Source organism: Sebastes umbrosus, chromosome 2 (genome assembly GCF_015220745.1).
Source record: "Sebastes umbrosus isolate fSebUmb1 chromosome 2, fSebUmb1.pri, whole genome shotgun sequence".
In the NCBI taxonomy this organism is placed as follows: domain Eukaryota; kingdom Metazoa; phylum Chordata; class Actinopteri; order Perciformes; family Sebastidae; genus Sebastes; species Sebastes umbrosus.
The window spans coordinates 27,272,084-27,287,166 of NC_051270.1; the positions used below are offsets into that span (position 1 = coordinate 27,272,084).

The 15,083-nt window shown below is 38.4% G+C and overlaps 1 protein-coding gene across 13 annotated transcripts in view; it reads right to left on the minus strand.

Moving 5' to 3' along the window:
• Window positions 1-6,252: 6,252 nt before the first annotated feature.
• mical2a (microtubule associated monooxygenase, calponin and LIM domain containing 2a) overlaps window positions 6,253-15,083 on the minus strand; it is a 45,201-nt gene continuing 36,370 nt past the window's right edge. For 8 of the 13 annotated variants that reach the window (XM_037756673.1, XM_037756662.1, XM_037756624.1 and 5 more), the window contains 3 exons: window positions 12,655-12,835; window positions 12,457-12,533; window positions 10,580-12,368 (listed from right to left, as the gene is read on the minus strand). In XM_037756673.1, coding sequence (XP_037612601.1) covers window positions 11,964-12,368; window positions 12,457-12,533; window positions 12,655-12,835 — 663 coding nt within the window. In that variant the 3' untranslated portion in view covers window positions 10,580-11,963. Of the gene's footprint in view, window positions 6,467-7,377; window positions 7,422-10,451; window positions 10,513-10,579; window positions 12,369-12,456; window positions 12,534-12,654; window positions 12,836-15,083 lie in introns of those variants that run through there. The other 5 variants (XR_005204925.1, XR_005204927.1, XR_005204929.1 and 2 more) reach the window with 5 other exon arrangements.

Sequence of the window (15,083 nt, forward strand, 5' to 3'; positions counted from 1 at the left end):
GGTCTGTCGTTGACCATTAATGAATACAAATGACTGTCGCTCCCTGTATTTGTGCAGAAATGTATGACAGTGACTGGTTCAGTGTATCACGTTCAATATTCCATCAGTGCAGACTTTTAATATATATAAAATATGAGGTGACTTTGTGATAAAAAAAAAACCCTGTATTTTTGTTAATGAAATGACAAATTCAAATGTTCTTTTTTTATGTGAATAAATGTAGAAATGTATTTATACATCTGATGATTTTGCATGGTTAGTTTGTACAGATGCATGGGAAGCTTTTTGGGTATTTGCTCCAGCATGTATCGGTGGAAGGAAACAGTATATTAAATCATTTTCTTTTCTGTTTGAGAATTGACTGTGAATGTGTAATTATAGGGGCTGTACATCAATTTATAAATTTGAGATTTAAAATTAAATGATGCGTTGCAGCATGAAAGTACCCAAGAAAGCACTGTACATACCATTAAATATGCTATACAGTATGCGGAGGTTATAAAGGATAATTAGGTCACTTGATTAAATTACGTTCCAACAAAATCCTCACAAGTTTCAAATGTTTCACTATACTGCTGCAGCATGTTTTTTATCACAGTTTTAAACAGTTTGCATACCTGCTAGTCGCCTACAAATCTCTTTATCTCTGTGGCAGCTCAGTTGTCTACTCAATAGAAGACTCTGCCAGTAGGACACAGACATTGAAGACAGATTATTGCATAACCAATGTTTAAAATGTGATTATAACCAGATGTGCAGGCAGATTGTATCTGAGGCAGAGGATTTTGTGATATCACACAGATGCATGCTTTTAGAACAGAGCTTTATGTCCCGCCATCAAAGAGAATCAGCGCACCGTCGAATTTCTGCCATCTGGCAAAAAAATTAGTTCAGAAAAATATTCAGAAGGCATGATTCCTGTAGAAACGCTGGTTTTAGCTGCTACTATATGTTTATAGTAAAGGCATTAAACATATTGTAATACACACAATCTCAGCAGTGACATTGATGTACAATCATTTTAAAAAAAATTTAAATGTGCATGTTCAAAGATCTCTGATGATAGTGGAGAACAGATAACATTTCTCCTGTTCTGAAGCCTTATAGCACAAGTCAATAACAAACCCATACAGTACTTCCTGAACCAAACTACTCATCCTTAGTGTCGGTCCTGCTTACGTCTCTGAGGTGTTTTTCTTAACTGCTGCCAGAACTGCTGTTGTCCTCCATAAAGGGCAGGCAGGGCTGTGGTCTTAGCATGTGCAGGGAGGCTTATTTGATATGAATACAGAGGTATATAAAGGCAGATACAGGAGTGTAATTACACCTAATGGCTGGAAATGCTCCTGTTCAAGACATCTTGGCGTATGATGTCTGATTATGGGTGATCATTTTCTGCTTTTTGGTGAAAAAGCACAGCTCCCAGGTCCTGGGCTTTACTGATGGTTCAGAACAATAGACTATTGAAGGGCATTGTCGCTATCCAAGCTTAAATGTCAGAGGATGAGGCTGGCAAGAAATCCAGTTTGTAGTAGCATCCTCAACCAAAACTAAGAGCAGCTGCTATGATGCTATGAACTGGAACAACCTTTCCAACATGAAATATATATATATATATATGTGAAGAGATTGATTTATCCTAATAATGAGCTCAAATTCTATTGATTCAGAAATGCACTGCCTTATTAAAAGAGAGTATGATACACTGTAAGTAGAAGACAGTACATTACATGACTGACAGCAGTGGTGGACTAAGCATTCAGGTCCTCTACTTAAACCTGCAATATCATATCATCACCCTTTAAAAGCCTCCAAATGGTGGAAAAATGTAGCTTTGTCTCTACTCCTGATCATTAAAGTGGTGGACAATAGATAAATATAAGTATTCTTTGTTGTATTCTACACATTTTTCTTATTTCTCATTATTTCTACTAAAGGCAAAATTGCCATAGGAGAAAATCTATTAGTTAATGCTGCTGAAAGCATCTCCAGAGATGTGTGATGGTCTTTAAAGTCAATACAGAAATCAACAAAGAAAAAAGATCTATATTGCCTTTTACCAATGAAACTCCTAAGTTGCCTCTATATATGTGGAATGCTATTCAAGTGAAGCATGTTTCCCATTCATTCACCATAATAGTGATTTAAGCTTTACCCATTTCAGAGAGCTTTTACATGTGATTGTGTTGTTCAGTTACATGTAGCTCTTTCCAGGAATAAAATGCCATGTGTGTAACAAAAGCAGTGTTTTCATGGTTCTGCATCACATGTACTGTAGTACTTTCCAAGTTTTTATTCAGTTGCTATTTTCAGACATGCTTCTTCCGTCTCGCTCGCTGGTTTCCAGATATTTCAAAAAGTCAAACAATGCCAGACCTACAGCACAGATCTCTTCGAGACATTTGAGAGAGGTCTGGCCAAACTCACTGTCACTCTGAGATATCTCAATGAAATTATCTGGACTGAACCAATGGGAATTGTCAATGTAATGTGGTCATATTAAAGAGTCTGTTTATCCAAATCACTATCTATGGATAGGCTATAGATAGATATAGATATATGCACGCTTACCCACGCTTGGCTTTTATTTCCCAAATATTGAAAATATGCCTCTAAGATTTCTCCCCAATATAATGGAGGTGAATTGAATTCATTAATTAAAAGGAAATGGAATGAAAATGATGAAAATCAAACACTATATGAAAGGTCTGTGCACAAAAGTAATCCTTACAAAAATGCTCAGAAACCTAAAACTGACAATCCGAGGCAAAACATGACATCCAAATTAGCAGCATAGTTACCTAAAGCAAACGGGCTGCAGAGACTCGATTTGAGCAGCTGAAAGGAATTTTTGGGTTCAAACAAAAACTAAAATTTGAAGGATTTTGGTTGTGAAGGCTGTCGGTTTTGAACTTACCAATTTTCTTTCGTAAAAATGCAATTACAAATGTTTGTGAGCACCATTTAAATTCAGAGGAGGCAGCGCGTACGATTTGTCAAGACTCAAGGATCCAAACATTCTTTCAGTTAATAAAATGTACACTGGCGACTTTAAGAAGTGATTACTGAATGCTTTGTGCATATTTGCACATTTAGAGGGACGACTTTTGAAATTCTCCACTGAAAAAGAAATATTTTCTATATAGTACGCAGCTGTATAGAGCAACAGAACTGACAAAAGCCAGGAAGAGATTACCAGAGGAGTCAAAAATCTACAATCAAGGAATAATATTAGTTTGTTGGAAAAACTAAGCTTTGTATTTAACAGACTAAGGTTAAGAAGGCCAGGTCTGTCCTGGGATGACCCGTCGACCAAGTGGAGGTACTGGGAGACAGGAGAATGATGGCTAAGCTCTCATCCCTGATGGAGAACATGTCCCACCCCATGTAGGAAACTTTTACAGACTTATGATGAGAAACATCTCTCTGTTTTCCTTTCAGACACACTCAGCAACAATATGCACAACAATATGACTATTCCTGCACATTGATTATACTTAAAGCCTTATTTTTTTTACAAGATTTGTCCCATGTTGTTGCTGTCTGGTCAAACAGACTGAAGCAGACAGAGAGGAGCCTCGCTGACTGGCAGCATCACCACACTGAAGACATCTTCACTGTTTCTTTCATCTGTCCAGCGGGGCCTTAAATGTATTTCTTGGTGTTCTGTTATTTAGTATGAGATGGTCAGATAGGCTCTGAGTGGTTTGTTATATGAGGCTTATAAGATATAGAATGACGTTAGTCCTTTTCTTACATTCGTCAATATGAAACAGAGAGCTTGTTTATCAGCTCCTGATACTCTGTTATGTGAAGCCATTTATTTTTTTACCATGTTTTCTTGTTGCAAAATATTGTAAGAATGGGGGAAAAAAAATCACCTTAAATGACGTCTATTTTATTCTAATTTTCTCCTGAGAGGAAATGTAAACGTTCAACTAGAATATAGATTATTTACTCCAGCAGCCTGGCAGCGAGTGTCTCCTCCCTTTTGGAGATTTGACTCTTTAAAAGGACGATTTGCGTGAAAGTGCTAAAATAATGACATTACATTTTTAGATTCATCTTGTCCTAGCATTTCTATTTTTTTTCATCACCTTTCACAGCTTCTGTAATTTCAATGCAATTTCAGGCTCTGATTGCTCTGTTGCTTGAATGCTAATCATTGTTACCGTATAACTTGTTTTCTATTCTGCTCTTTCTGCATTTAAGGAAAGGTCATTTAATAAAAAAAAGAAATGAAAAAGTTACAAGAGGTCAGTAAACAGATGGCACTCCACAAGAGATGCACACACAACAAAGTGTTGCTCATCCTGCAGGACTGTTTTATAAAATCACACCGTTCTGTGGGGTCAAAAGGAAAATATTTTGTGCCGTCATGACCGTGGAAATGTCTGAAATTAGTCACCAGCTTTGTATTAAAATTCTCTTTCAGAATTAATTGAAATATTCAGTGAATGTCTGTCTATCATGTTGTTAATACACTTTTTATCCACAGAGTTGTTTTTGTGAACATTAAATGCTCTGTCGTGAGCTCCTTCAAATACCTCCCTCAACAAGTAATCACATAAATATTCCTGCTAATGACAACACTCATTGAGGGTCACTGTATTCTTTGACCTGACGTAGACCCACCTGTCATTGTCCTGCCTATTTTTGCAAGTTTCATTTAAAGGTAGAGTGTGTAGGATCTAGTGGCATCTAGTGATGAGGTTGCAGATTCCAACCAACTGAATACCCCTCCCTTTCAAGCGTGTCGGAGAACAGTGGTGGCCTTCCAACACGTTCTCATCTCAACTTGTTACATACCGCCGCTTTGTCATGCCCCTTGGCGCCACTTTATTTTCAGCATCAAAACCAACTCGTTCTCACTCCCAACTTGTCAAATACCGCCGTTTGGTAAGTGCCTCTCGGCATCAGAAAACGCACGGAGGCACCCTTTAGCAACAGTATGTGACGAACCGGGCTTTCAACTAACTCCAATGTAAACCCACCTGAGGCGTTATTCAACGGCTGGGCTTTACGGTAACGTCAAAATGTGAAAGGCTCTCTCTAGAGCCAGTGTTTGGATTGTCCGTTTTGGGCGACTGTAGAAAACATGGCGGAGCAACATGGTGGACTCCGTGAAGAGGGCTGATTTCTGAAGGCTTTATATAAATGTTTATCAGTTATTCTACCTCTGAGAGGCTCTCATAAATTCCCAAGATATTTAGAAAAATTAAACACATTAAAAACTTCAAATATTAAAAGCTCATATTTACTTTGAGTTTCAGAACTAAAGAGAGGCAAACACACAGGCCGAATTTGTACATATATTCGATTTATTATCTGGATGTCTTTATACTTACAAACAACTGGAGAATTTGCCCTTTAAATGACCCATTAATGAATACGGCGAGAGAGGTAACACATGGACTACCACCCAGCTAAATCTTCTCCTTGTATATTCAAAAAGTGCTGCCATCAAACTCGGAGTCAAATTGCTGGTCATTCTACTCTTTGATACTTAAAGACTTGAACGTTTATTTAACCAAGTCAGGCGATAAAGACTTTCAATCAGAACACGGACTGACTTTGTAGAGTCAAGGACGTCTTTTAGTTCACACTCTGAAGTACAATTAAATAAGTAATCTTTTGTGCCGAGCAATTTTCTCAAGTCAATGGAGGCCTAGCCCTCCCAGCTCCAAGTGCATTCCTCAACAGCTTTTAACACAACACAAGAGAGCGTTTTCCTTTTAAGATGACAGACTTTTAGGACTAAAGTGGACACAGGGGAATTCTAGGTTATTATGTACTTTATTAACCAGATTTTAGCCCATTTATGCAGAGATGCAGAGGTCAATACTGCTCACTGAAAGAGATGTGAGGGTATTCATGAACTAAACGGTGCCGTCATGAACCTTTGGACAGAAGCCATCAATGGATCTTTAGGTCTTTGAGGAAATGTAACATAACACTTTACTTTTATAGATTGTAGCTGTGAACATTTGCTTTAGTTGTGATGGTCACACGCTGTAAGAGAGACTTTCTATATTTTCATTTCTATGGGATCTTTTTTCTATTTACCGCGGATGCAAAAATAATTTAACTAACCAGACAGTTTGATATACGGACAAACTGTATTCAATAATTGGTTTCAGCCCTATAAGTGTATAGATTATACAGAATTGCATAGTAGATTATAGCCAATAAAACTGAAGCAGATCAAAATCATTCAAAATATCTTTTGTCTCTGATAAACAAAGTCTGACGTCAGTAGCAACACAAACATTTATTGAGAAATACTGTGGCACAAAAAGCAATCAGAAATTGCTCCGAAACACAAGAAAAACGTTTCTAAAACACTTTCATGAAGTCTGTGTAAATTATAAACAATTATATACAACAACGTCATGAAGAATTCAAATTATTCTTTAATTCTCAGTCCTCTGTGGGTAAAGTGGCTCACTTGCATGGCAGCTTCTGACTGAAAAACAACAGGAAATAAACATTGGGAATCTGCATTACGGATGTAACAGTATAAGATTTTCACGGTGTGATAACCATCTCAGAAAATATCACGGTTTACGGTATTACACTATTATTATTGTTATTGATATCAGTTAGGCTACAGTTATTAGTTTCCTTTAAGTTGATCCTGAAAGACAACAGAACGTTATATAACCAAAGCATGTTAGTTTGCATATAGGCAGAAAACAGCAGAATGACTGGTGCAGAAAAATTATATAATAAACAAATGGCTCACAAACTGAGAATTAAAAAATGCAGGCAGGTAACAGCAAGCAGGTAACGCAGGCTATTAGACTGTTGTCAGGCTATTAAATTGGTGTTATCGGCCTACTACACCCACTAGTAGGTTTTTATCACCTATTCACATGGTAGATCACCGAAAGAAGGTATACAAGAACACGACAGCGACCTCTAGTGACCGTAGCAATTATGACAGGAGCAGCAGTCAGGCGCTGTAGTGTGAAGGGTTCGGGCTTAGGACAACAACGGTTGGGACACAGAACACAGGAATCACATCCTGTGTGAAACCAATAATGTGTAGTTGTCTTCGTGTTTGTAGATATTTTAACCCAAAACACAATGTTTTTCCCTAAACTTAAATGTTTTTTTTGTTGCTTAAAACTAAAGAAGTTGTTTTCAAAACGTGACATTTCATTCAGTTTTACAAAAATGTTAGAACGTGTTGCTTTCAAGTTTCACTTTCACTTTACAACACAGGAGCCACATCTATGGTGCTTATAGCGACTGATAACGGCTATTTAATGGCCTGATAACAGTTGAATCTGGTGCGTAACGGGCAAACCAAACTCCATGAACGACAAAAGACAAACCAACAAAGAAACTGAGGTGGTATAAATAGTGACTGACTAACTGGAGAAGTGGGAACAGGTCAGCAGGAAGTGAATGCAGGACTAATGAGGGACAAAAAGGCGGGAAATCACATTAAGACGAGAAGTAAGCCCAGACACATGAGGAGTGAAATATCAAAATAAAACAGGAAACAGACTAAACAAAAACCCAAGACTATGACAATCTGTACCTTTAACTTCACACACACTTATATCAGTTTTTTTCTGATCTGTAGATCAGCAAAAGTACCTGGTATGATAACCATCAATTTGAATACCGCTAAAACTTTAATCTGTATATCACTGTAGAGATATACACCCACGTGTACTCATCCTAAACTTAACCAGCGCTGATGAGATGAATAAAATAACTTCTGAGTATTGAAGACAGTTTATCTACTGGCACACACTCATAAGCTCAGTGAGTCAAGCCTTTTCCATTTAGTGTTTACATATCTCTACAGTCATGAAGATACCAGTAGAATCATCATGATTATTTATTATAAGAGTAGTGGGAGTAGAGGTCACCGTGGAAATGTTAAATGGTGGACATCTTCGTTTTTTAAAAGTGTAATTAACCTTCAATATTTACTCTTGAATCAAAGGAAATACAGGAGTTTGAACAGATTATAAACTGGTGTTGTAAAGTCAAGGACTTTTTTATGTATCACAGCAATTTGCTCTGAGCACAAAGTGCATCCCTGAACAGTTTCTAACACGACGCATATGTACTTCATTTCATTTTAAGTCACTTAGGAGGAGGCAGAGAAATGCCACTAATGTGTTTTATAAACCATGTCAGTCGTGCGGTGAGAATCTAAAGTTAGAGGTCATCGCACATACTGAAAGAGGAAGTTTGTCTAAATGGTGTTTTATTGAGCCTCTGTATGGAAACGTTAAGTGGTTCTTTGCTGTTATTGTCAGATCATCATGAAAATGTTCAAATAAAAACATGTTTTAAACCTTTATTTATCCGGTGTCACACGGACCAATGCTCTCTTCTTTTTCTCAGTTACAAGGGGAGTTATTTATTTAATGTTCAGGGTCTTAAGAGAACTCCACCGATTCACCGTCGCACTCCTACAGCATTGTCAAACTCACAATGGACAGTTAAATAAAAAGGGATCAAAATCGATGCAGCAGAATCAGAGATATGGTCTTTTGTATTACACACATTTATCTTCCTTGTCAAAACCTGATGCCTAGATTACCCACAATGCCAGAAAAACACTGACGGTTTATTTTAGATTCAGGTGTTTAATGCGAGTAGCGGCTACTCACTTCTTTCTAAAGGCCTTTACATATCAGGGGCGCGACGAATAAATGACACGAAAATGCAAAATACTCGCCTGCGAATATTATTTGTCTAGGGCTTTTATTGTGAAAGGTAAGAACGGACAGAGTGGATCTGTGCTGCCTTTGTCAAGGTTGAAAGGAGAATAAAGGTTGCTGGTTTGATTTATAGAGCCTAAGTGTTGTCGTTTCATAAATATAGGTGCACCTCAACCGATTCCGCACAACTTCATTAGTTGATGCCTTTATACTCAGTGCGAAAGCTCAGGAAATCAACCTCGTTCAGAAAAAAAAAAGTATGGCACTTTTTCGCGGCGATATATTCACATTCTGTATTCATGACAAAAACAACAGTTCTAAAAATATATGGACTTTCGAATTAATTGTACAAAAAAAAACAACCCTGTTTGTAAAGGCCTTAACTCTACAACCCCAGATTTTTTTATTTTTTTATTTTCAATCTTGTCCACCATGTGATGCCATTGGGACCAAAAATACTTTTTTCCCATAGACTTACATTGGGAAAGAGACGTCTGTAACTCAGCGGATAATTTTTGGAGTAAATCAACTTCCCAGTATGAACACTTGAATAGCCCTTATTTAAATAATTAGGTTCTAAAAGTTGTAAAATGCACTAATAGCTGTAACCAGAGTTATTTCCTTTCTCCTCTCATGTGAATGAGCCAGATCGAGGCCGCAGCGAGTGCTGGGAGGCGGAGTTAAAGGAACCCCTACTGCGCCTGCTCTATGGGCTCAATGGATGCAGAAGATCGTCTGATGATCCGTGTACTTTATCACTCTGCAGTTGAGCCATTTTGGCTTCATGCGCCACTCAGCAACTCTAGGAATGAATGGGAGCCCGCCTACAACGCTGTATCCAGTTCTCTTTATACATCCATAGCTCCAACTGACACTGACTCAAGTGACATCACTAGAGGTAATTCATCAGACTTCACACAGTTCACTCTGGAGACACTGAAGGCTTTATACAACTATGCTCACATATATTTCTCCTCAAGACCTGTAAACAGACTTCGATGTGTAAAATCAGTGGAGCTCCCCTTTAAAATGCATCATTGGCTCATTTAACATTTAATTGAGCAAAATATTGGTAAAATGAAGCTGAATCTTGACCTTGGAAACAATAGTTGACAAAACAATCTCACCACAGGAGTTGAATTGTAGATGTGACTCCTCATTCATGTTGGTTTTGAATTTAAGATTCAAATATTACTGACCTTGAAAACAATAGTTTGTTAAAGTGCATATTGGAAGGCTTTATGATGCAATCAAAAGCGCCAAAACAGCTACTGAATGGACCTTTGTGGAAATTGTTTTGTTAACTATTGGTTATTAATACTTACAGAACTTGTCAGTCGAATGATACTTGTAACATGATACATGTTTTAAGAAGAAAACTTGTGAAAGTGTAAAAAAAAGTTTGAATAAAACCTGATTTGACATGTCCTTGGTTTCTTCTCTTTAAAAGTTAGTACTAGCGAGATAATCAGACTGAACTGCAATTTCAGTATTCATACTTTGAACCACAAAAAAACTAAAATAGGAGATGTACGCAGTAATTCTTGAACAGGATTAGTTAGTTCTGGAGGATCAATGTGAAACACTGAAGCCATTCATTAGTCATGAGTTTAGTTTAGTCAAAACTCAGTGTCACATCAAAACAAACAGTTTTAATCACTTCAGCAACGTTGTTAAGTCACTTTGAGTCAGTTATTTATGTCTGCAGCCACATCACAACTACTGTATGACACATGACCACGTGACCATGCAGGTGATCACCTTCAAAACGTCATGTCTCCTAATCATCCAGCGGGCTCACACTCTTCATAAAAGGCTTCAGCTGAACGAGAGGAGAAGAGAAAAAATGATCTAAAACACATTCAGACACAAATAAACAGCTGAAAGCACAAAAGTAGAAAAAGTTTATGAAAACAAAGCAAAAATAATGACATTCAATAATGAAGACGATATTTGTATGTCGGCACCATTACACATGTTAACCGTTTGCATGATTGTCATCTTGTCATACAGATGTATAAAAGAAAAGTCCAGTCAGGGTGTATGAGAAGAGTTCTTTGGTTTTATAAAACACTGTAAACTACCTCATATTACATGCAGCAGATTCAGTAATTCATCATGAAATATTAGGTAGCTGACAACAAAACACAAACATCATATTGCATATCCAGCACATCATGCTGTAAACACTTAAAACAATGCCTGAAGTCTTCAAATATTATATAAACAAAACAAAAAGTGCTTCATACTGTAAGCATCATTAGATTAGTTGAATAGGAAGCAACTGTGTGGCTTCCAGTCAAAAAGAGGCTCGCAGTTGATCTTCCAACAACATGCTTTAAAATTATGGCAAGAGTGGCAAACACATTCAAACACATCACAGCATGCTCGCCAGCTTCTATTGTCTACAGTAAATCAAAAAAATATGACATATTTAAAATTCTCCTTAGTGTTATACAGAGAGGTTTATAAAAAATGAAGGGGGGCGGGGTGTCTCATTTAGCCTTCATGGTTTTTCTGAGAGTCAACAGTAGATGGCAGCAAAGTAGAAGTAAATACTGAGAAGGAAACTCACCAGACAGGAGAGACTCTTTGGTGTTATCCATTCAATAATCAATAAAAGCTGTTCATGAAAGTAAACGGAGTTGAGTATAAAAAGACAATGAGCAAACACCTGCATATATATGGATATAAAAGAAAAAAATATATATGGCAGGAGCACATATGCATAGTCAAAAGAAAACCTGTCTGGTATTCAGCGTTAACATGAGAGCTGACAGTTTACTGCTGCGCCGACCAGGCAGTTCCCAAAGATAAAGTGCATCAAGTTAGTCAGTCGTAACCTGAGTTAAGCATTTATAACTGCAGGATCCATTTTCCAAAGATTGAGTTCTACAGCAAAGATGATTTCAGCAGTCTCAAGTCTTTAATGCACCGACTGTGGCCTGTTTTAATTTAAATCTATTTGTTTAACTTATTTTAACCCTACAATTAAAGCACAGTTTCCACAGCAAACCCACTGCAAAAAAAAGATTTGGTGCAGCTTTCATTAACCCCTGTAGTAAATTGCATAAAGTTGCATGAGCAACCTACAGTGTCTCTTCTTTGGCTGATGCACAAATACAACCAAGACACTGAGAGCATCATAAAAGGCAAGTAAACATCACAAAGGTGCTTGTGCACGGCTACAAATGGTATAATGACAAGAACACTCCTTTAAATGTGGATCTCAGCCACGGATTTAATGGCTTTTGAAGTCAAATATTAACACGTCTAAATGAGCCGGTGCCCTATTTGCTCCTGCAGCCACAGCAGTAGAGGCTGTAGAGAGCCGGGCCCGTCGGGCGCAGCCTCTGTGTGCATCTGCAGCAGTACCTCTTGTAAAACAAGCAGCAGGGGCAAGCTCATGCTCAGTAGCTCATACATGAACGCATAGTCCTGGGCATTGTCCCTCAGGTGGCCGGCGAGGGCCCGCGCTGTACTACGCACACGATGGGACAGATACCAGGAGGCGTTACACACAGCGCGAGTCACGCTCAGGGGCCAGCTCAGGCGTTTCCTCATGAACGAGCTGAAGGTACCTGCTGAGGATGGACTCTGCAGGTCTGCTGTGCTGCTGGACTCGGAGCTCTGTCCATCAACGGCACATGGCTCCTGAACTCCAGCTCCATGACGACTCTAAAAGACAGAGGACAAAGGAGTTAGATACCTTTCAGTGAATATTGCTAGAACAAGATGGATTTTGCTAGAAAGGCAAAGTACTCACTGAACGTAGAGAAAAGTTCCTCTGTAGGTTTGTCCCATTTTTGCGTTGATCAAAATGAAGTTTGCAATACAATTTCCCTGTAAGAATACAACACCTGTCAGTACAAAGTAGCCAGATAAATACTGAACTTTGCTCTTTTATTTTTAGTACAATGTAGATTAAATTCTGACGAGAGCTGATATCGGATGACACACGTACCCTGTAGAGAGTCGAAGGCATGAGCTCCCTGTCGCAGGGACGAGCTGCAGGTGGAACAGCGGAAACACTCCCTGTGGAAGTAGAGCCCCTCGGCACAGACCCTCTCCACCATATAAACACGCTTCTCGCATGAGTGACACTTGTCACCCGACGGGAGGAACGCCCTTCGTACTGGGCCGCCCTGAGAAACACAATACAGGCAGAGCGATGATGAGCATCAACGTCAAACACCTCACTATAACAAAAGCTTAAACATTGACTTCAATCTTTCTATTCATTTAGTATTTACTACTACTTAAACCCAGGTCCATTAAGAGGACCTATTTTGCTTATGTTCAGGTTTGGGTTTCTACTAGAACATTTTTACATCCTTTAATGTTCGAAAAATTATATTTTAATTTATTTTGTTCTGCAGCATCTCTATCTGAAACACTCTTACCATTTGCTTGACCAAAAAAAAGATTTCTTCAAACATTCCTTATAAGAAAACATTTGTGAATGTTCAACATAGTTTAATCTAGTTTTTCTAGTTTAAAAAAAAAAATTGTACGTAGACCTTGAGTGAAGCTTTTTTTGAAGAGGAAACTTTCATGTTGAATATTTTTTTTACAGGTCACAGGTTTATTGCTATAAATTTAAACTGTGTTGTGTTAGTTACTCTTGGAGGTGTTGGCATGCTTGGTAGAAACACAGGTGGTTAGTACGTGCAGGAAGAGGGACAATGTGAGAAGTTGAGTGAAAGATGAGGAACACAAAGCTGTTTTAATGATGCGTTTCTGCATCTCGGCTCATCTTCACATTAAAGCCTACAGCCTCAGACTCATTTGCTCACGAACATTCAGCCAAGGGGAAAACACAGTTATGGAAAGAAGTAAGATCATTATAGAAAGGTGATAAACTCAAGAAGTGATAAAGTTTATCCCAATTGCTCTTCAGGAATCAAATTTGATCCTGTGCACCAGGAGTCGTTCCTTTATATTAAACTAGTGTAAGTCCTGCTATAACATCTGGCTGTTGAGTTGGAGCAGGCTGTTTGGGATGGGTGGAGCCGGGAAACCCACAAAGTGCCACCACAAGAACATACACTTCTCCTCTGTGAGGACGACTGGTAATTAAAAGCACGAGGGGCAGAAACAGCCGTTAAAAGCAAAACTCTCATGCAAAGCAGCAGTGCTTTCACATAAATCTGTCTATTATAATTAAGAAGATACATGACAACAATGTAAATCTTGGCCTATGAGGCTTGTTTTTTAACACGCCCTCTGTTCTTTGCTTCACTACTGAAGCAAATAACATCATGAACTCTTTTTTCCAGTTTATTAGGTACACCTAGATAAAACTAACAGTCCTGCAATAAAAACATTACTTCATTTACAAGTTTTAAGGGTTCAGGGTTTTTTTAAGCTTTTTAGAGTAATGTTGTTTCAACTTTATGGTCTGTCGTTTGTGATGCTGTTAAATTTAATTTTGTTATACTGACACGTGTTATGGCGGTTGACATGGCAAACTTGTTCACAAACAGTCGCTTATTTACACATCCAGTAGTTACTGAGAAACATCATCATTCAAAAATGTGATAGGGTAGCATATCCCAGATTTCAAAATCAATCAGGACACAAAACAAGCATTTCACTTGTTTAACTGGGTCACAATCACAATAGACATACGCTTACACGTTTCGGCCAAGCCCCCGGGATGAGCGGCAGACTATGAAGCAAATTTTTACACAGCGGCCAAACAGTGGTACTACAACTTCCGTGTCCGTCACGTGATGCCATTGGGCCCAAAAAGACATTTTCCCATGGACTTTCATTTGGGAAAGATATGTCTGTAACGCAGTAAAAGCAAATTGACGTAAATCAACTTCCCAGTATACGAACACTTGAATAGACCTTATTTAAATCATTAAGTCCTAAAAATTATTTCCTTCCTCTGTTCATGTGAGTGAGCCCCAGACTGAGGGCTGGGAGGTGGAGCTAAAGGAAACGCTACTGCACCTGCTCTGTGGGCCCAACGGATGCGTAAGACCGCTGAAGATCCGGGTAATTTCATACTCAGAAGTTAAACTTGTTTTGCTTCATGCGCCGCTGAGTAACTTTCATAGGAGTGAACGGGCCCCGCCTCCAACGCTGTATTCAGTTCTCTTTATACATCCATGGTTTCGGCACAAAGCCTTCATCATTATCTTATCATTCATTTGGAGTCACATATCTGGTGAATGTAAGTCCAATATTCACTCTCTTTTAGCTCTGTTTTTGGTCTCTACCAACTCCTGAGGGAAATATCTGGCTCTTAAGTGGTTAAATGCTCCACTATGTTCACCAGCTACTTGATAACAGTGTCTGTCTGCTGTTTGGTGGTCATCAGGTAGTGTACAGTGGATTTTTTTATAGCTTTTTCACTGAAAACAGCTTCAAGCTGCGGCTGAA